This window comes from Pteronotus mesoamericanus, unplaced genomic scaffold, assembly GCF_021234165.1.
Source record: "Pteronotus mesoamericanus isolate MK-2021 breed Mesoamerican mustached bat unplaced genomic scaffold, CSHL_Meso_final contig_657, whole genome shotgun sequence".
Classification (NCBI taxonomy): domain Eukaryota; kingdom Metazoa; phylum Chordata; class Mammalia; order Chiroptera; family Mormoopidae; genus Pteronotus; species Pteronotus mesoamericanus.
Window position 1 is genome coordinate 18,362,398 of NW_026555229.1, and position 21,148 is coordinate 18,383,545.

Below are 21,148 nucleotides of genomic sequence, written 5' to 3' on the forward strand. Positions count from 1 at the left end.
GGGGACCCTGAACAACTTCCCGTCTGTCTTCCTTTCTTCCTGGTTGAGGTCTTACGTCTGTCAGGATGAACTATTTATCTGTATTGCCTGAAATGTCACAGACTGTGGGCAAAACCGGGACAAACCCAGGCACAAGAAATAAGACCCCCCTGACGACGCTCACACGCAGCCCCCCAAAGCTACAGAAGCTGTCGGGAGGGGGTGTTCCTTTCCCAGCACCGAACTTGCCCATGAGAAGCGGCTGGAGTTTGTGAGATCCCCTTCTTCGGGAGCTGAACTGCTAAGTGAATCTGTGGACACGCAGGACCCCTCCCACAGAGCAGAGCACAGACTCAAAAGGGAAAGGGTGGCTGTAAGTTTCAGAGTTTCGCCTGGTGGCCTCACATGAAGTTTAATCAAGCTATAAAATGCTCAGTGTCCAGTGTTTAAGGACTCGTTCCACTTTGCAAGTGTGTGTGTGTTTGTGAATTTAAACTTCAAAGCTATTTGGTTTTTTTTATGTAAGATAAGCCATCATGCAAAACGGACTGGTCAAGCAGTTAATAAAATACACATACCCCATTGGCGGGTTTTGTACATTTCGGTCCTTGCAGATAACAAAGCAATTATAAAACCTGCACGATCCTGAGAGTGAGTTCCTTCGTGTCTGAAAGTTGCCAGTCCTGAACAGCTCTTTGGGGGCTCATGTGTTATAAGTTCTGGAAGCTCTTTTAGCTGCACTTTGGGCATCGGCAGGATCTTCTTCCTCTTCCTCTGCGCGCTTGTGCTTTAAAAACAAGTCGGACTTCAAGAAGCGGCTGTAACTGTCATACTTCATGAGGTTGAAGATCTAAAGGGGAAAGGAGAAAGAACTCTGAAGGATGAGGCTAGCCAGGCCATGAATCACTCTATCAAATATTTATTCAATACCTATCATGTGCCAAAGAATACAAATACATGCAAGACACCCAGAGACAGCTAAAGTAAGTCATGCGCTGGACAAGGCAGATTTCCTGGATGTTTCTGGTCATCATGAAATAATCTCAGTGGAATATAATAGCTTGGGGAGTCACATGAACAAATCTCCCTTTATTTTCCATGGGAAGTATGGATTCACACAGTGCTGATTCATGGCCTTGTATCAAGAGACCCTTCACACCTCTCCACGGTATTTGGAGAGATGACCCAGGGACATATTTCTCCAGGAACCCGAGGTAGCCGAACAGAAGCGGTTCCTGTAGAGGCTCCGCTGATGTGCAGGCCACTGACATGGCAGATGACGCCAGTATTGTAAGACCCCCAGAAGCCTGGCATCTAAGAGTGCAAACAAACCTCCTATTATGCCAAGAAACAAAAGGGGACTTACTGGATGCAGGGCAGAGGAGTAACACCAGTCTAAGCAAGGAGAGGCTTCGGGGACAGGCCCTAATTAAAGAGACAGCGGCCGGCTGCAGGATGCACACTCTTGCGTGCTCACAGGGGCGCCGGAGCCAGCGTCTGGGACAGAAATGAGTCCAAGGGGTGCCCACCAGGGGCAAGGCGACCCCTCACGGAGCTGAGGAGCCCTGACAGAGCCTAGGCCTAAGTCCTCTGGGTCAGAGGACAGCCACGCGCCACACCGCAGGCCCTCAACGAGCCGTCCCCTCTCTTCTTAGCCTCGGTCCCTGTTCCCCGCATGCCCTCTGCCCTGCTCCCACCCTCCTCGCTTGCCCTTCAAAAGGTGGAGGGAGAAAAGAAGCAAAAAGGAAAGCACTTTCCACTGGTGAGAAGTACAATCTCTTCTGAGAAATCTCTTCCTCTCTCTCTCTCTCTCTCTCTCAGACCTTGTGACGGGACTTTCAGGACAGTCTGCAGACTGCAGTCCACACGTGGCACCCTGGCACCTCCATTTACTGCGCTGCCATGAGTTCAACACCCGGAAAGTTCCAGAGGCCTCTACGGCCAGGAAGGGTTAGCAAGTGGGTGAGAAAACCCTGACATCTTTTACGTCTGCCCGTTCCCTACACACATGCAAACTATGATGTAGATTAAACATCTGACGGAGCCTGAGGACTCAAGAACGTCTGTCTGCCTGAGGGGTGGGGGCGCTGAAACCTTAGGCCTTTACGCCTTCATCTTCCCAAGACGCTTCAACTGCAAAAGAGCCATCTCAATCATTTTGCTATCAGCAAAGTCAACAATCCAGGGAAAGATTTCCGACTTTGGGTTTTCTTCCAGCTCCTAAACTACTGCCTGCCCTTCCACGAGTCTCTCCAGCCAGTCTGTCCAAGACCTGCGGCAGCGCAGAAAGACCGCACCTCCCTAAACTCCCCCTACCCAGCCCCCGCTGTTTACCTATTTTGTAGCAATATTGTAATCCTAGAGCAACTTGTTGAGATTTAGAGAAATTATTCATAAAAAAAAAAACTTACAGAAAATACAAAAATCAGAACCAGGCACAGGACAGGGTAGGAGGGATGCCATCCCCACTTCGTGACCTTCCATGAATGTGCCAAGCAGGCGTCACCGTCCCTCACCCCCTGGGAGATTCAGCCCCTCCACGCACAAGAGGCCCCCAAGGGCCCTGTGAGATACCCACTAGTTCCAAGTCTGAACCGGATGCACAAAGAGTGACTGACAAAGCCAGCCCCGTGATGCCCCTCCAGGCACCAGCCCTGGGCCCCCTCCTACCCCAGGGCCACGGCAGATGGGACCCGCCACTGCCAGCAGGATGCGGTTCGACCCAAGTGACTCTCTGATGTCTCTGCGCGTAGGAGTGGAACATCCTGTTTGCCTATAGTGGCTCTGAGGCTCTCACTTCAAAGAGGAGACGAAAGAAGGCAGGGGCTGGAGGCACCCAGGGATGGAGGAGGCGGGGGAGGGAGGAGGAGGCAGCGGCTTCAGCAGAGTGGCAGGCTCAGCCGAGGCTCGAGGCTCGGGGGCTGCTCAGGAGTGGGCAGGGCTCTCTCAACCTCCAGCAGATCCCAAGAGATGGCAGGCTCTTTCCTGGGGCCAACAAGCTTGGGGGCGGGCACTGGGGACGATTTAACAAGAGGCGGGCCACACCCTGCCCTGAGTGGGGTGTGGGAGCCCTGCAACGGGGGGCTTCCTTCCGCAGGACGCCTGGCCGGCCTCCTGGTGCAGCTGCTGGCACGGCAGAGTCCCCGAGGGCGCAGCTACAGCCGTGAGGCCCGGCAGGTTAGAAAAAGAAGAAATGTCATTCCCAGCGGCCTCGTTTCTGGGACTGTGAGCTGCCTGACATCTCTGCACAGGGTCTTCAGTGTCACTGGCAAAGGTCTCTGGGCCACTGGCCTAGGAACACTGGCCCATCACATGGCTCCTCAAGGGTGGTGCTCAGCAAAGAGGTCCAACCTGCGGCCCACAGGCCTCACGCAGCGCAGGATGGCCATGAATGCGAACAACCCAGAATCATAAATTTACTTAAAACATTAGGAGATTTTTTGCGATTATGTGTCGCAATGTGTTTAATGTGTAGCCCAAGACAACTCTTCTTCTTCCAGTGTGGCCCAGAGACGCCAAAAGGTTGGACACCCCTGGTTAGACGATAGAAAATGCTCCCAAACAATCTCTCTAAGGAAGTGGCCAAAGATAGCGCATCCAGCTGCAGACCACAGCCTTCTCGGCCACAGGGCCAATGGACATCGCTACAGTCCAATAAATGTCTGCCCAGCGAGTGAACAGAGGCCATTGCACCATGCAACAACAGAGCGCTGGCGACATGAATCGGCGCTGTACCAGCAGCCCAGGGCGCCTCCTAACCAGGCACCAGGCAGCGTTGAATCCTTCCCCAAACCCCACGGGAATCCAGATGACCCAGAGGAGGAGGAAAAGGGCCTTAGAAGTCCCATGCTCTGCCCCAAGGGCCGGTGCATTGCTCAGCTCCAGCTGCCGTCACAGGTGCCACAGCCTATGTGGCTTAAACAACCGAAATTTGTTTCCTCACAATTCTGGAGGCTGCAAGTCCACGGTCAAGGTGCCGGTGGGGGAGTCTCTTCTGTGCCCTCTCTCCTTCCTTTGTAGATGGCTATTTCCCCTGGTGTCTTCCCCTGGTCCTCCCTCTGCATGTCTGTGTCTTAATCTCCTCTTCTTAGAAGGACACCAGTCGTCGTGCTTGACCCAATGACCTCATTTAGCCTTAAATACGGCTTTGGAGACTCTCCGAACAGTCACGGTCTGATGAACCTGCACTTAGGTCTCCATCATAGGGCTCGGGGCCGGGGCACAGTCCAGCCCATAGCAGTGAGCAAGTGAGCCCAGTGGGACACGAGCTCAGGCTGTCTAGCTCCGGCGGTGGCGGGGGTGGGGAGGGGAGAGGGGCGGGGCACTGCTCACCACCAGGCAGCACTGCCATTCACATGGCAGACCAGCTGGCAGTCCATAAAAATGAAGTTTGTAAAAAGAGTGTAGCATGGAAAAATGTGCGTGAATGTTAAATGACTAAGCACTCCCATTTTTAAATGCACTAAAAATAAAAGCAGTGATCCCAAATATGCTCTTCAAGAGTTTTGCGAATACTATGTAAAGTATATGATTGCCTAACCACTACGCTGTACACCTGAAATGAATACAAAATAATATTGCATGCAAACCATACTTGAAAAATAAAATTTTAAAAAGGAGTGTTAGTGTGTGTAAATGGGAAATAAACGTCTCCAAAGGTCAGCGTTGTGGATCAAACAGTGCCTCCCCCCAACTTCATTTCCACCTGGAACCTCAGAACGTGACCTTGGTTGGACAGAGGGTTAGTGGAGGATGTCGCGATGACATCGTCATGGACGGAGGGCGGGGTCCTGCTCGGAGGAGGGGACACAGAAACACACAGAGGGAAGAAGGCCGCGTGAAGGTGGAGGCAGAGAGCCGGGGGCGATGCAGCCCCAAGCCAAGGGGCACCCTGGACTGCCAGCAACCCCCAGGGCCCAGGAGGAGGCCAGAAAGGATGCTTCCCAAGAGCCTTCCGAAGGGGCACAGCCTTCCCGATGCGGCACAGCCCTCCCGACGCCTTGATTTTGGACAAGGTGGGAGAGTATAAACTTGCTGTTTTAAACAACTCCATTTGTGACAAATTATTATGACAGCCCTTGGAAGCTAAGCTGAATTATTGATTTTGCCTCCCTCTTAAGGGAGCACAGAAGATGAGATAGCACTCAGGGTTCCAGGAGCTTCTATAAAACCAAGACTCTTTGATGGGAAGAACTGGCCTCCCTGTGGCTGGGCTGTGACCGTCACTTGACCAACACACCTCAAGTGTCTGCTGGACAGAGAAAAATGGGGAGCCGAGTCTAGGACATGGGTGGGGCTCCAGGTGGGCAGAGGCACCTGAGCAGGGCCACGAGGCAGTCAGTCCTTCCCAGAGACAGGCAGCTGGTGAGGCAGAAAACTCAAGCTGGCAGCTCAAGTGCATTCTGTACTTTTTTTCTTTTTTTTTTTTACCAAGACAGCTGTGGCTCAGCAGGTTCTGGTTTTGGCAGCCCCACATCTGTGAACTGTATGCCCAGACTAAACTTTTCGGCATCGTTGTCTTGGGATCCAATCCTGCAGGCGGCCAGACGGGGGAGCCTTCGGAAAAAGAGGCGAGCCGTGCGGCCCAGGTGCAGCTCCGCACAAGGTCCCACAGCACCAGGTCGCGCCACAGCCAGGCGCCCCTCCCTCGCGGGCCCCCAGAGGTGCTGGGGCTGGCTGGGATTTGCCTCTCTGCGGGGATCCTAACTTCAGGGTGTTCCCAATTCTGCTCCTCCAGACAAGGGCTCCCTGCCGAACCGACCTCATCCACATAGAGAAGGAGAACTCCCTCGGTGAGCACTTCAACACTGTCTCAATTAAGCACATTCCCAGCCTAATAAATCTTCTAACACGTCTCAGACGACAGGGACATTAAAAGACCTAAACTATACATGCATCCTTTCTTCTCTTCAAAACCCTCCACCATGTTATTTCAACTGGATACAAGGAGGAAAAAAATAAATCCTTTCATGCACGTTGTATGAAGGCTATGTCCCATGTGCTGCAAGAAGTGGGTTTAGTTTTTATATAAAAATTGCTGAGAGGAGGTGGCAAGAGCCGCGGTCTCTGGATTCTCTCTCCTGACACCCAGATGGCAGACATGCTGTCATATGCAGACAGACAGACAGACAAAAAGGGCAAAGAGAGCGGCTCCAGCCGTGCAATGAGGACACAGCCAGCTGGACGGTGACCAGGCCGCGGGGCACCCACGGGGATGTCCCCCCCTTGAGTTGAAGACCACCACCCATCTCCTGAAGTGGGAATGGGGGGCATGCGGGAGGAGGTCTGAGGGCAGCTGGCAGCGAGCAGGTGAGAAGACAAAACAGGTCAGGTCTGCCCTTGTCCCAAAGCGCCAGGGCAGGCCACCGGACGTTTCGGCCACCCTGGAAAGGTGTCCCGCTTCCTAGACAGGCTCACCGGAGCTGGAAGACATGCAGGGGCGGGGTCGGAACTCCGAAAGAGGCTGGGCGAGGATGGAGACAGAGACCCCTGCAAAGGCAAAACCCCCTCGCAGCCCCTGGCCCAGCGCTGTCACACAGTGGGGTGGCCGCTTGTCCACTTTTTTCCGGAGTCTGTAATACTCAAATCCAAAGCCCAGATGACATTCTTTCTGCACAGGGCAAAGATATTTTACGTTTGTCTTTTGCCGTCATGGGGAGAGTTAAATGCTATTCCGATTCCTACTCTCTCTCTTCTTCCCCTTAAACACCATTTCAAAGTTTAAAAAAAAAAATCTTGAAGTATTTCAAACACTGTCCTTCCCGCCCCACCCGTCATAAGGCGAACAGCTGTGGCAGACAGAGGAAGCCAACTTTCCTTCCATTTGAACAGAAACCCACGACCTGCCCTTTCTGGCTTTGCACGTTGGAAAACGCCGGTTTCTGGCCCGGATGGGAGTTCTGAGAGCGCATGTCAGCTGGCACCCACGAGACGGAGGATTCCAGAACCCACAGTCCTAGCCACGACTGCAGCCTCGGAGAAACCCTGGGTTGGAGAGGACCCCCGAATGACGCTCGGAGCCTCGGCGCCGCCCCCCCCCCCTCCGCTGTGGGTCCTCACCAGCTGGTCCAGCCTTTCCTACTGATATCTGCAAAGGAAATCATTCTCACTTCTCGGGTTCCAGGGAAACTCAAAGAAACAATATGCCGAAAAAGGGCCCGGTGCTTGGCTCCTTCCTCTGGCAAGGATGTGGCTGGGGGTGCTGACATCGCACTGAAGTCCTTCTAATTTTTTTCTTTAAAGACTTGTTTTAGAGAGAGCGGAAGAGAGGGAGAAAGAGAGGGTGAGAAACATCGATGTGAGAGAGAAACATCCATCAGCTGCCTCTCGTCCACGTCCTGACCAGGGACTAAACCCACAACCCAGGCCTGTGCTCTGACTGGGAATCGAACCAGAGACCTTTTGCTCTGTGAGCCCAGGTCCAACTGTCGGAGCCACACGTGTCAGGACTAATTTGTTTTCTTTAAGCATCAGAGGTTGAGGGCTTCCTCTTTGGTGGAGGAGGAAAAGGTAGGGATGCACCCTGACTCCGCCTCCCCCGGACAGGACTTAGCACCAACCCCAACGCCTGGGCGAGGCCATGCTGACAGCATTCAAAATCCCCTTCAGGCGAGGCGCTGGGGTCTCTACGACTTAAGGAAGAAGACAAGCACCGTGCTCCCCGTCGAACCCGCGGCCTTCTCCCTCCTGACCCGAGAAAGCAGCGATCCTCGAGCTGCCACGTGAAAGGCATGCCCTTGAGCCTTCCGTCCTCCCCCACCGCCTTACTGTTCCATTGAGACCAGAGGCGTCGGAGCGAGAGGCGTGCGCACACTGGGGCTGAGGAGCTTGTAGGAGCAGAACTTTGTTTTAAATCTTTCATGTGGCACAATACAGGTCGCTGAGCAGCCTGTCAAGTGTTTCATTTTTAAACATCTGCCGAGTCAAAGTATATCACAGAATGATCTCTCCATGTACACGAGTTTTCCAAATAACAGAATTATAAACTTCTCTTAAGATATCATTGTGGCAAACAAGAACTCATGGTGGTTACCAGAGGGAAAGGGGGTTGGGGGAGGTAGGAAAGGGCAGAAGGGGTCAGATATATGGTGGCAGAGGACACTTGACTTTGGGTGGTGAACACACAATGCAACGTGCAGATGATGTGCTGTAGAACTGTACGCCGGAAACCTATAAAATTTTATTAACCAATGTCACTGAATAAATTCCATTAAACATGACTTTTAAAAATATATCATTTCGATGAAATGCTTATTAAAATGTCTAACACATTCCTCACAGAATGTACTGACCACAACTTAAGGGTTGCCTGATGCTTTAGGGTCATGGAGATCCCTCACCCCGCCACCATTCCACAACACAGGGGTGCCCCCGGGTGGCCTGCGGGCCCCACGCCCGGGGGCTCCGGGTCACTGTGCCGTGGTTTGTGTTTAGGATCACTTTTCTGTCTCCCCCACGGCTGTTAGTTACCACTTCTCGCCGCCCATCTCTCCACAGCTCTACCAGCATTTCGCCCACTGCGAACTGAACCCCCCGAGCCTGTGAGAACAGGGTGTAAGCCACGAATAAACAGGACCTAAAGGAAGACCCAAGAGGCTCTGTCTTCTTAAGATGCGTGGCTGTCGGCTCATCTCCTCTGATGCTCAGGGAGGACCTTCCCATCCTTCTAGGTCTCAGCTGCCCCCAAGGTCCAGCTGCCTCCTGGGAAAGGACACTGCCCTGCTGGGACAGGGGGCTGAGGCCACCGGAAGTCTTCCTGGTGGGGGGGCTCCTGAAAACAGCATGCCACCTGCTCAGGCAGCTCCAAGATAGAGCCAGTGGGGCTTAACGGAGCCAAAGAAGCTGAGAAGGACTTTTTTTTTTTTTGTAAAGTTATGTGAAATCTTGTGGTTCCAAACAGGCTCCCCTCAGCTTCCTAATCCCTCACTTAGGAACCCCGGGGCTCTCACGGCGGGGGCGGAGGGGGGGGCCTTTGGGAGCAGAGAGCCACAGACCGCGCTGAGCACACATTTTGATGGCCACCTGCCGGCCCTGGGGAAGGAGCGCTTCCTGAAGCAAAACAAGCCAGGGCCCTTCACAGGGACTCGCGGGGAGTCTACTCAGACCGCCAGCACCTTGCTTTCGCCCAGTGATGCCTTAGAGAGATAGTCAGCGCCTCCTTGTCCCTCTCAAAGGAATGACTTCTAACGACAGGGTATAAAAAGCACTTTTTTGGGGGGGGCGGGGGGAAGCCCTGTCCTGGTCCTTGGCAGGCAGGCAACAAAAGGTGGCATTTATTAACAATTTGTAGCGGGTTGAAAGTACTTTCGTTACATTGGTTTGAACTGCATTGTGCCGCATTTGGGACCGGTATGCGCATATGCATATTTATAGGAAAAAGGATGGGAAGTCTGAGATCAAACGTTATTTAGTGGTCAGGTCAAGGTATGGGATTATAATTTTGGGGGGGGCTTCATATTTTGGTTTCTCAAGTTTCCTTTGTTGAACGTGTATGGCTTTTATAGTGAGGTAGATAAAAGTTATTTTTAAAATATTTTTCTTTTGCCACTTAAAAAAAATATCTTCCTCTGCCTCCTGTGTCCCTCCTTTCTGTGCCAACAAACCTCCCAACACGTGACTCTAGTGGGGTGCGGCTGCAGGACAGCGGGGTCCTCGGGAGCCCGAAGCCCTACCGCAGGGAGCGGTATCAGCGGGTCTCCCTCTTTGTTTCTGCCTTGGCGTCTGCAGCCCGGGGACTGGGACCACCTGGACTCACACGGCCTCTCCAGTCGCTGGGCCCACGGGGCTTGAGCGGCGGTGACAGGTGGCCCTTGGCTGTAGAAGAGTGTGGCCTTTGAGAGCAGGCTGGCGCGAGTGAATCAGCTTCCAGCCCTCCCTACTACTGGGGCGACTCTGTGCTACCAAACCACCTCGTGTCCCGGAACCTTGCTTTTCTCGTCATCAGAATGAGAACAGTGCTTGCTGGTGATGCAACGAGATGTATGCCGAGGGGGGCACTGGGCACAGAAGGGCGCCTCTGAAAGCAGGCCCTGTTATTCGTGGAAGTACACCCAGAACATAGGGGCTTCGGAACAGCTTCCCAACCCTGGTGCACTTCGCAGTACAAAAGGAAACTTGTAAAAGACAGATGTCCAGATGGGGCAGGCATCCTCATGTGGCTGTGGCCACAAAACTGCCATTTGACCATAAATTCCACTTCCTTTCCCTCCACAAGTCCATGTCCAGAACGTCCTTCCTGTTGACTCCACATCACCACCTCCAGGAGACCCCTCGCGAGTCTCCCAGGCTGAATGATTGCCTTCGACACCCAAATTTGGTGCAGAATTCAGGGGAATTTGCACTTGCCATGGTGTCGATTGGAAAACAGCCTCAAACCCCTTCGCACGTTTGTATTTTCTATGTGTACACTCGATTTCCACCTGATGCTGAGCGCAGATGAGGGCTCCTGGCTGCTGGGGCGTGCTCAAGGCTCTGCGCCCGCTCCAGGCCGCCAAGGGAAGGCCAGCCCGTGCAGTGGCCCGGCGGTTCTCAACGCGTCCTCCCAGGATGGCAACATCCGTGTCGCCTGGGACCTTGTTGGGAAGGCAAGGTCTCAGCCTGCCCAGGACGGCACCATCGAACCTGACTGTTACTTCGGGCTGTGGGGCCTGGTGTCTGCTTTAATACGCCCTCCAGGTGGCTCAGTGCTTGCTCGCTCAGAGGTGCTGAGTTAAGCCAAAAGCTAGCCTCCACCTGTGCGCCCAGAAAGGCCTTCACTTCCTCAAGAAGAACAGGGTCAGCAGAGGTTTGAAATCGGCCCCATTGTCTGCAAGGGCGTGTGTGATGTCTCATAAGCACAGAGCACGCTGTGGACGGTCACGTCTGCAAATTCATGTCTAAAAAAATACCTCTGGGGCACACTTTCGTCACTTTGCCTATTACCAGGGGCATTCCTCATAAGAAACTTTGCTAGAAAACTAGTTTACCCTTTATAAGCCTATTCTAAAACTAATTTTTCTGGCTTTGGAATATGCATGCTGCCTGATGTTAACATCTCATTATGACCCAGTGACCTCACTATGAACTAGCTTACGGTACTGGGCCCCCAGATGTAGGTTGTGATGTTCAGATATTTGCCCAAAAACAGCCCCAGGTTCCTGGCCACTGTGAGTCCTTGTGCTCACTTTCTAGAATTTTCTGTCTGCTCCAACCTTCCGCAGTGTGGGCTCCCCACAGAACACCAGCCTCCCTTCTAATCTGTGCTGAGAAGACAGACAACCCCGCTGGCTCGAACTGTGTGTGGATCAAGAGCAAACCGGCATGAGGGAGGCTCCTGTGGGTTAACTTCTGAGCCTGGCATTCCAGCCCTCTCTCTCCCTCCCTCCATCCCCCCACCACTGTGCCGGGCTGGGAATACACATTGGCTTCAAATCACCATGGAGGTGAGGAAGTCACGTTACCTGATCCTGGAGTTTCTGGAACATCAAGGGGTGTGGCTCTTCCAGGATCTTCTCATTGAGCCGGGACTGCCCCTCGACATTGACCTGGGACGAGGCCTTGCTGGACAGAAAGGTCATGTAAATCTCCTTCGCCTTTTCCTGCATCTGCGGGAGATACACAGAGCCTGTTACTTGCCAGTGCAGCCCCTCCCGCCTGCACCCAGCTCTCTGCTCTGGCCTGGCCTGGGGGATGTGGCTGCCCCTCCCCCTCCTGTGACAAAACTGATCTGCTGTCCCTTTGGAAAAAATGAGAGAAAGACTCCTGGCCCACAGTGGGTGACATTTGTACCATGCAGGACTATCCTGTGGCTCCTCCAAATTAAGGACTCACAAGAACATCACTCAGCCATACCAAGGCAGATACGAAGTCTGGACGCGCACACAGCATGGGCGAACCTCAGCGCACTGCGCTGAGAGAAACCAGACACTGCAGGCCACACGACACAGGATTCTGTTCATCCGGAACATCCAGACCAAGCGAATCCGTAAAGACAGAAAACGAGTGGCTGCCCAGGACCAGGGGGAAGGGAAAGGGAAGGACCTGCTTCGTGAATACGGGGTTTCTATTTGGGGTGATGAGAAATTCTGGAACTACACAGTGTGTAGCAGGATGAGGGCTCTTAAGGCCCTGAACCGCACACTAAAATGGTCAAAATGACAGCCCTAAAAAATGGCTAAAATGGTAAAATTTGTTAAGTGTATTTTACCACAATAAAAAAAAAAATCAAGTGAAATTATACACACACATCCCAGCCAGTTATCAGGTACCTACCATGCTCCAGGACATGCAAGGTGTCCTACCATCAGGGTCCCATTTCCTTAACTTTGGGAGCACCCAGCAAAGTGCCACTTTCCTGTTGGCACCACTTCCCTGCAGGGTGACATAGGACCGCGTGGCTCCAACGCCTTGCATTTCTGCTCAGCTCCCCACTTGCGAGAAGCACTACCCGCCCCAAGTTGTGCGGTTTCTTGCCTCCCCAGGCAGGTTGTTTTTCCTAGCGATGGGGTGAGTGTGAGCAAGGGAGAGAGCACTTACTGGCCGCCCTGGGTCCCAGGTGCAGGCCGGGAAGCCCTGGCGCTTGAAAGGCTTGTAAGCAGAGTTGGAAAAGGTGTGCACATCTAACGCTCTGAAAAGCAATGCTGGCGGGGGCAGAATGCGCTCACCGCTCACCGCAAGTGCTGTGTCTCAAAACCAGCCGCCTCCCGGCTGGGGCTGCAGAAGGACGCAGGTTCCCCCTGGCCTGGTCCCCTGAGGCCTCAATTTTCACTCAGAGAAAGGAAAGTGTTCACACCTCGGGGCAGCAAACCTGGGGCCATATCTTTAAACATTAACGCCTAAAGTATTACCTCACCCTGCCAGGCAGGCCAGACCATAAAGGCCTCTAAAATTCAGCCCTGGGGCTGCGATTTGTGGGGGAGGGGGCTGGAGAGGCCTGGAAAACTGCCCCGTTCTCTCCAAAGAGCGCACCTCCCCTTGCCTTCCCCGCCCCGCCCCCCTCACAGGCTGCAGAACTTGGCTTAGGAAACCCCAGGCTGTGAAATCCTTTGGCCGTATGGAAAACACCAGAGGTCTACACGACCTGGTGCTTGAAAGGAGGAGAAAGGCAGTCCTTCAACTTATTTTGGTTCCACGGACTCACTGACAAAAAGCCCCACGAGGCCAAAGTCTGACTACCCCCTGTCCTCCGGAAAGACTGCCCAGGTCTTTCTAGAAAGGACATCCAAGGCCACAGTGTCCGTTCCTCATCGACTCTCATCGCGAACAATTCATCAACACCTGGCTCAGACACACAAGGGACATCTTAAGCTCAATATGGCTCTTCCAAGGGACGCATGCGGGGACCACAACCCAGACCCAGGTGGGGCGGCACCTTGGGGCTGCCTGCCTCTGCAAGACCCGCCCCCGCCACGAAGCCACGAGCCTCCCTCCCACCACCTCTGTTCTGCCAGGAGAAACATTTCTAGAAAACTCCTGCCTGCTCTCATACTTCATAAATGTATCAGCCGGTCAGATGAACAAACTGCATGCAAAGCTCTGGAGGCAGAAAGCACTCAGTCCTCCCCTCCCCCTTGAACACACAGTTTCCAGATGAATCCAGGCTGTCTTGGGTAGTTCCGAAAAGAAGCATAATGAATCAGTAGCTTGAGGCTTAAGCGGGGGCGGGCAGAGGAGAGGAAGCAGGTTGCGGAGGTTGGGGGGGACGGGGGTGTGAGTCTGCAAATCTCCAGGTCTCTCAGCCCCCCTGCATGTCCCCAGCCACCCCTCCAGGGTCTCCCTCTGGGAATGGTGCGGGTTCCCCGAGGCGCCCCCTCTCCCACTGAACTCGCCGTAGCTGCACAGCCTATCTGGGCCTGGGTAGGAAGCGTGACTGAAAAGGGAAACCCTGAGACTGCCAACCGCAAGCCGGTCACGGGAAGGCCCGGTGCCTCCGCCGAGGACACTTAGCAAAAAAGAAGAACCTGGTCTCTTGAGCTGTTTTGGTAGATTTTCCAGGGCTTTGTCAACCCTCTTCTGGCTCCTGTCAGGACAGGAGCAGAAAACACCCACCGCGGGGGGCGGGTGGCCCAGGTCCGAGATTCCATCTGTGACCTGCGTCTCTCCCCCGGGCCCTGCGGAGGGCAGAGGGCCCGGCATTCCGCCCCAGGAGCCGCCCGGGCCCACGCAAGGACTCCTGGCATCAGCTCGAGGCTGCCTGCCTGGGCCGGCACCGGGGCAGCTCTCCCCGACACCGAGTCCGGGGCCTTGCTCCCAGCCTGGCACCTGCCACACCTGCGCCCAGCCTCCGCTCCCAACAGGCACAGGTGCAGGCGCGACGAGTGCCTTCCTAGAGCCCCAGAACCAGTCACCTGCCCCAGGGAACAGCAGCGCACCAGCCCCATGAGCTCCCGAGAGCGCTGCTGTATGCTGTTTCCTTGCCCTCGCCCGACAGGCCAGCTTCCACCTTTCCCACCGGGAAGATAAAACACCACCTCCTTTTACTCACATCCTCCTACAGCCAGTGACCATCCCCCACCACCGCCACCTGGATTTCTTATAGAAACGTCGCAGAAGATAAGCGTGCACTGAGTCTGTTTTCTCCCCGCCCCACTCCGTGGGGCTCCTTGCCCACCCGCCGGCTCCGACCTCGCCCTGGACCGCCCGCCGGCCCTGGCCCTGCTCCCCGCTGCTGCCTTCTCAGGCTGCTCCAACACCTCCCTGTGTCCTGGGCCAGCTCCCCTCTCTCCAGGGTTCTGCCCTAGGCTGACTGCTTTCCTAATTACATGCTCTCCCAAGATTTCAGCCCAGCCCTCCCTCCACGCTGCTGACCAGGCAGGCGGCTGATTTCTAGACCTTCCCCTGCCAGATGCCAAGGAAGGAAGTGGTGTCCTCCTGGCCAGCGGGCCCTGCAGGAAGCTTGGCACTGAGACCCCCCCGGCACCTCCCTCCCCTCCCCACGCTGCCTGTCACCAAGCTCTGCTCATGTTGCTTCCTGCACCATGGCCATCAGCTGTTCCTCTCCGGCCTGTCATGCTGCCAGAGGTGGAGGGAGTTCGCAGAAGACAATTAAAGGAGCAAGCCACCACCTTTATTCCGATCAGCTTCAGACAGACAATGAGGCAAAGAAAATGTCAAGTAAAGGATTCGAGAATATTGCCGAGAACTAGCTCAGGAAATGCAAAGCAGTTGAGGGGGCAGTGGATGACTCCGCACAGAGCAGGAGCAAACCTAGGCACCTGCACAGCCGGGCGGGGAGGGATGCCAATGACAAATGTCCAAAAATGGCAGGAACCTGGGTGTCGGGCAACCCGGCTGGAAGGGACGATGGGGCAGCAGAAAGAAGCCAATAGACCCCCAGGTCCTCAGCCCCCCAACTCTGAACATTCAGGGGATTGTCTCCCTCTCTCCTCTTCCTCCCACCCCCTCCCCAGTTTTCTTCTGTAAAGGAACTGACTCAGGGGAGCCGCAGAACAGAAGCAGGAAGGAGGGCAGGGATGAGGTGCCAAACTGCATACGGGGGGCATGAAATTCCGCATGCAAGTTCCCTAGCAAATCTCCCCGACCTCGTTGGTCAGAGGTGCAGTTAGTCTATAAACATAATAATATTAGGCTTGTGGCCACCGGGAAGAGACTAGAAGGTCTAGAGAAAACAAACAAACAACAACAAAAAAGCATAAAAACTTCAACAGAAAGATTTAAAGATAAAGCTGAAATCTCCAAAGAAAAGTAGGAACCAAAAGCCAAAGAGATGAAAAAATAATGATAATAAGAATAACATAAGGACACTTTTCAGAACTATAAATTTCCAGATTAAATGGCTCCATAAAATGCCCACCTAGTGAATGAACCCCAATCTCTCCAAAGCCTCTAACTGTACAGGCTTAGAATGCTGATGCTAAAAAGAAGATCCCGTGCTATTCCAGAGAAGAAACAGCAAAGAAAACAAATCAGCTTCCATATAAAATACTGATCGTAACAGAAATGAAGACAGTGGAAAATGTCTTTCAATTTCAGAGTGAGTTTCAACCTGGAATTCATTCAGTTCTAGGCTCTGTTCGACTGTCAATGAAGTGGAAGAGTAGGGGCAATAAATTACATTTTCATTCACCAAGATCATTAAACGTCCACCTGCCCTGTCCTCTCTCTCGAGAGGCCATCGCTGGCCACCCTCCACTGCAATGAGCAAGTGTCTCCGGACAGGAGGGCCTGGGTCCAGGGAGCAGGAGAGGGGCAAGGGGAACAGCCAGCGCTGGTAGAGGAAGACCCAGGGAGCTGCGGCCAGAGGGCCTGGGAAGACTGTCCCCAGGTGAACCCAGACAACAGAGAGGAGCCAAGAGGCGCGAACCCACGCAACGCTGTACCAAGGAACATTTTATGGGACTGTGGGAAGCAGCAAAGCCAAAAGTTGTGCAGGAAGAAAAATGTAACTGTAGCATCCTCCTTGCTCAGTGGCAAACAACAAACAGTAAATATTTTCGTAATGAAAGTGCGGTACCTAGGGCTGTAAGTGAGGCCTTGGGTATAGCAGAGGAAGCTGACAGATAGCATCTAAAGACAGTAAATGAGCGGGGAAGGAACTGCACTGGGCCAGCCTGAGGCCACACCGAGGGCAGGGGCAGCGGGGCTCCGGCAGGGCTCAGCCTGGACCCGGCCACGTCCACGGCGAGAGGCACAGGCTGGAAAGACACAGCCCAGACCAGAGGGACAGTGAGCTGAGGGCCAAAAGGAAGAGCCTTCCTACTGCCTCCACTTTTGAATGAATGGATTTCGTCTAAGGAGTACACATGTCACTTTTGGATTTTTAAATACTTTCATTTTTTAAATAAAGAAGATAGTGTTTCCGCCTTTTAGGAAAATCTTTACTATTACTTTAAATAAGAATATCAATCCATCTAAAATCCTGGGTTAAATTTCAGTGTTAAATACAACAAAAAGAATAAATACAAGAGACTCCCCCCTGTAAGCCTGTTAACTCTAAAAGGTATTATCACATTTAAATACCAGTACGAGCGAGCGGCTCTCAGAGCTACGATTAGAAACCCTGCACCCCCTCGCTATTTCCCCACCCCGACTCTCAGTTTAGTTTTTACAAATCTGTACAGGCTGCCATATTCATTTCAGTCCTTCTTGTCACAAAGTAAGTGGCCCAAGGAGCGTGTGCTGAGGGAGGGAGAGAGAGAGGGAGGAAGGGAGGGAGGGAGGGAGGGAGGGAGGAAGGGAGGAAGGAAGGGAGGAAGGAAGGGAGGGAGGGAGGGAGGAAGGGAGGGAGGGAGGGAGGAAGGGAGGGAGGAAGGAAGGAAGGAAGGAAGGAAGGAAGGAAGGAAGGAAGGAAGGAAGGAAAGAAGGGAAGGAATTCAGGGGTAGCCAAAGAGCAGCTTGTTCGAGCTTTTCCTGAGGTTTTCTAAAACACAAATGCTGCTTTGTTTTAGAAGATAGATCTATCTCACGTGCTAATTCACGGGGAAATCATAGAAAAATGTTAAACCATAAAGTGCAAACAGAGGGAACGGCTTTGAATGCTGATTGCTGACTGTGAACGTCTGGAAGGTACTTCCACCCCAGGAACTCTGAGGAGGGCGGGGTAGTAGGGGGCCACCCTCCCAAGTTCCTACAGCCCCACCCTCCCCACCATAAATGCAGAGTATTAAGACCCTCCGGAATGAGGGGCTGCTTTCCTGCCTGCAGAGAGCTGAGTCACAGACCAGAGAGGACACGGTATCAGTAGGATGGGCTCATGTTCACCTCTCAAGTCCAAGGCTGCGACGGCAGCACCGAGTGAGAGACAGGGAGGCTAGGCCCCCACCCGTGGCGCATCCTCAGGTGTCAGCTGATCTGAGTGGAAAGGGCCGGAAGTCCCATGTGCCTGGCACTGTTCCAAGCACTTGGATACACTGGGGGAGAAGACAGACAAAGGCCTCAAACCTAGGGAGCCTGTGTGGCACAGGGAAACGCAACCAATTCCGGAAAGAAATTAGGAAACTTTGTAAGAGACCAGCTAAGTCGGTAAGAGCTAAGGAGAGATCTGGCTGGATAAACCCAGTAAAAGAATGGAAAACACACCAGCCCAGATCCCATTTAAAATTATGGAGGCCAAAGAGAGGTTCGCATGGATCCCCCGCTGCCTTAGGCCGCTGCAGAGATCAACCCTCAACACACTCCTGAGGCAACAAGTCCAGTTGCGAAAATCTGTGCGGAGACTTCTCCCCGTGCTCCCGTCCTCCTCCGCTTCTCTAAATTAGTAACTTGAGCTCACTCCTGGTTTTACTTCCCCTGCAGCCGGACCCACCAGAGAGCTCACAGGCCCCGGAGTCCGCGCCCTGGTCTGCGTGCTGGCTCTGTCTGCACCCAGCCGGCGGCGTGGGCCAGCCGCCGCTTCATCTGTCCCGCCACAGCCCCGGGAGGAGGGGAGGAGCCATGGGGCTCAGTGCGGTCACCCAGACAGGCCTGGACACCCCAGGTGTCATGGCTGCTCGCTCCCTTCCAGAACCGTGGGCATGCTCAGGCCCTTGCCGGCGAGCGGTATGCACAGCGCTGAAGCCACCACCAGACCCATTCCAGGCTCAGGGACACAGCCTCCAAGGAGTCATAGTCTGGGTGTCAGGGGTGCGGGGTGCAGAGGAGGGCTGCGAGATTCTGGAAGCTCCGTCTGTAGGAAGTGGATGGGCCGATGGGACCTACCACAGGGCTTTCCAGCGTCCTGCAGGTGTGGCGCCCCCGCCTGCCAGCCTCCAGCACAGCAGAGCATGGCCCTCCAGCCACCTGGTCTTCCTGCAGCTCTTCTCTCCAGAAACGGCTCCCCATACACTGTCCCTTCTTCCGGCAACATGACCCGCCCCCAAACTCCACCTCAGGTGTCCACTTAAAAGTCACTTCCCCTGGGGGCTTTCCGGGCTGCCCGCTGCCCACGCTCCCACAGAGCCTGCACTTCCCTTTTCTAGGCTCATCACACTCGCGAGTGGCTTCCCTCCTGGAGCCTCTTCCCCAAAGCAGCTCCTCTGTCTTGTCCCCCTGTGTCCCCCACAGTTTTTGGAAGGCCTGGCCCTGAGTAGAAACTCCACAGAGATCTTGCGAACTCTGCTGGATGGAAGGACCCGCCAGCATGATGTGCAGGGAAAATGACTGGGGGACCTCAGGGTGCAGGTTCAGGTCCCAGCTTGGCCGAGGAGGGACCTCAACTGCTTGGTTTGTCCAGGGAGAGGGGGGCTGGCCGACGTGTAGGCTCCTCTCGCCTCCAACATGCAGCGAACAAGGCAGAGGAACGGATATTCATTTCCCTGCTCGGCCCTGAGCTAGGGTTTCAGGGGAGGCTGGACCAATCAACCGCACTGCCCAGCATTTCTGGGAGATTGTCCCTGCGCCCTGTCCTGAGTGCCGTGGGCACAGGAGAATAGAGGGCACGCCTTCCTGAGGGCCGCGGCCAACACCCTGGCTCTCCAAAGCAGGCCCTCTCTCCTCTCAACCCTGGGAGGCTCAGGCAAAGTCACCCGGGGAATAGAAGCTGCTGACGAAATGAAATACCCCGGATGGCGCTCTAGGTCGGCCTGGGAAATGCAAGCAACAGGGAGCCTATTTCAGAACCCACCCTCACCCCTGCGGAAAGGAAGGCCACATGGCTCCACCTTGGGGAAAGTGCGTCTGAGTCCAGAAGAGGCTTTGAATAAACTGATGATGAACATTTTCCAAGCCGTGTCTGCAAACACGTCACAGTTGCCACCTGTGGGGATTCCAGCCTCAGAGACCGAGGCTCAGTAACTGGCAGCCCACCGACCACATCTGCCCATGGATGTGTTTTGTCTGGCCGGCCAGGCTTTACTTTTTTCTTTAAAAATTAGTTAGAACCTTATAAGATTCTTCTGGGTTCACAGAAGAATCCAAATATCCAGCTTCCCTGGAGAAATAGGCAGCCGTGGGCTGAAGGTGGGGGAAGACATGTTGGAAGAAAGGCCCCTCGGGGTCCTGGGGGGCGGGGGGCAAGGGAAGACCTAGGTGGGCAGATCTTGAAGCAGGGCAAGCTCAGAGCGCCACAGGCCCCAAAGCGTTCACTGCCAAAGTCAGCTCCCCAGCCAGCGGCAGCCACTGGAGGCCCGGCAGCGGCCCCCTGATGACCCCCGTCCCCACCGCTCCCGACAGCCTTGCACCAAAAGCCGCACTCACGCACATTGCTTCCCAGACCCGGTAGGCGTTGAGCCGGTAGCCTCTCAGAAGTACGCAGGCACAGGCCTCACAAACACTCCCAGAGCCCAGGCCTCCTGCCCCATAATGTCGTCCACTCCCACCCTGCCCCCCCACCCCCGCTTCCACCCAACCTTCAAAGGCAGAAGCGCTGGCTGACCTTGGACTTAAAGGCTGCCCCCTGCAAAGAGCACACATCTACCCAGGAGAACAGTCAGAAACGTTTTCCGTGGGATGCCTGCCAACTCCGGGATGTTTTGTAAAGATACATTGAATAATTGACAACCCATCTGAGGCGCCCTGCTCTGGAATCGCCACATATGCTGATTATTTCGCTACCTCCTTACAAAATGCCCACGTGCCCAACTCCCGGGGCTGCATCCTCATAACTTATTCAGGCAAAACGAAATCGTTCACGGCGATGAACTAATGACGTAAATTGTTATTTTTGCTGTAAGTGTTTGTCCATTTGCACAGCCCCACTTAAACATGGATTAACACCCTCTTTAAAATTATGAATATTTGAGCAATACAAGACACCTAACCCGAAGCTTAAATCTTCTCCTAAATCCAATATGGATCAGATTTCTTGAGGGAATTTCAAAATATATTGGAATGGCAGCTTTAAGTTTATAAGGAGAGAAAAAAAATTAGGGAGAACATAATTATAAAGTGGAAGAAATACCTGCTTCTTATCTTGCGTTTTCTTAAAATCTTCACATGCTAGCCAAAATAAAACATTTTCTTCACTGAATTCCTTTTTTAAAAATTCCTATAAATACAGAGAAGAAAAATATAAAACAGTATTCTACTTCAAAACAAACAAACAAATAAATAATACATTTCCCATCAAGGATTGACTTGGCAAAATCCAAAAAATGAGAGTGAAAACTCCACCCTGAAAAACCAAGCTAATGATTAATGTTAAAGCTGAAATGTCATATGCATTTGAACTTAATGGCTTCGACATCCTACGGAAGAGCAAAACTGAAGCAAGTGTCTCCTCACAATTCTAAGCTAACAATAAATTACCAAAAAGTAA

General features: G+C 53.6%; 1 protein-coding gene across 2 annotated transcripts in view; it reads right to left on the reverse strand.

Moving 5' to 3' along the window:
• Window positions 1-374: 374 nt before the first annotated feature.
• RGS10 (regulator of G protein signaling 10) overlaps window positions 375-21,148 on the reverse strand; it is a 32,829-nt gene continuing 12,055 nt past the window's right edge. For both annotated transcript variants that reach the window (XM_054581775.1, XM_054581776.1), the window contains exons 3-5: window positions 20,792-20,878; window positions 11,418-11,561; window positions 375-829 (exon numbers count right to left, since the gene is read on the reverse strand). In XM_054581775.1, the coding sequence (XP_054437750.1) occupies window positions 683-829; window positions 11,418-11,561; window positions 20,792-20,878 (378 nt within the window). In that variant the 3' untranslated portion in view covers window positions 375-682. The remainder of the gene's footprint in view (window positions 830-11,417; window positions 11,562-20,791; window positions 20,879-21,148) is intronic.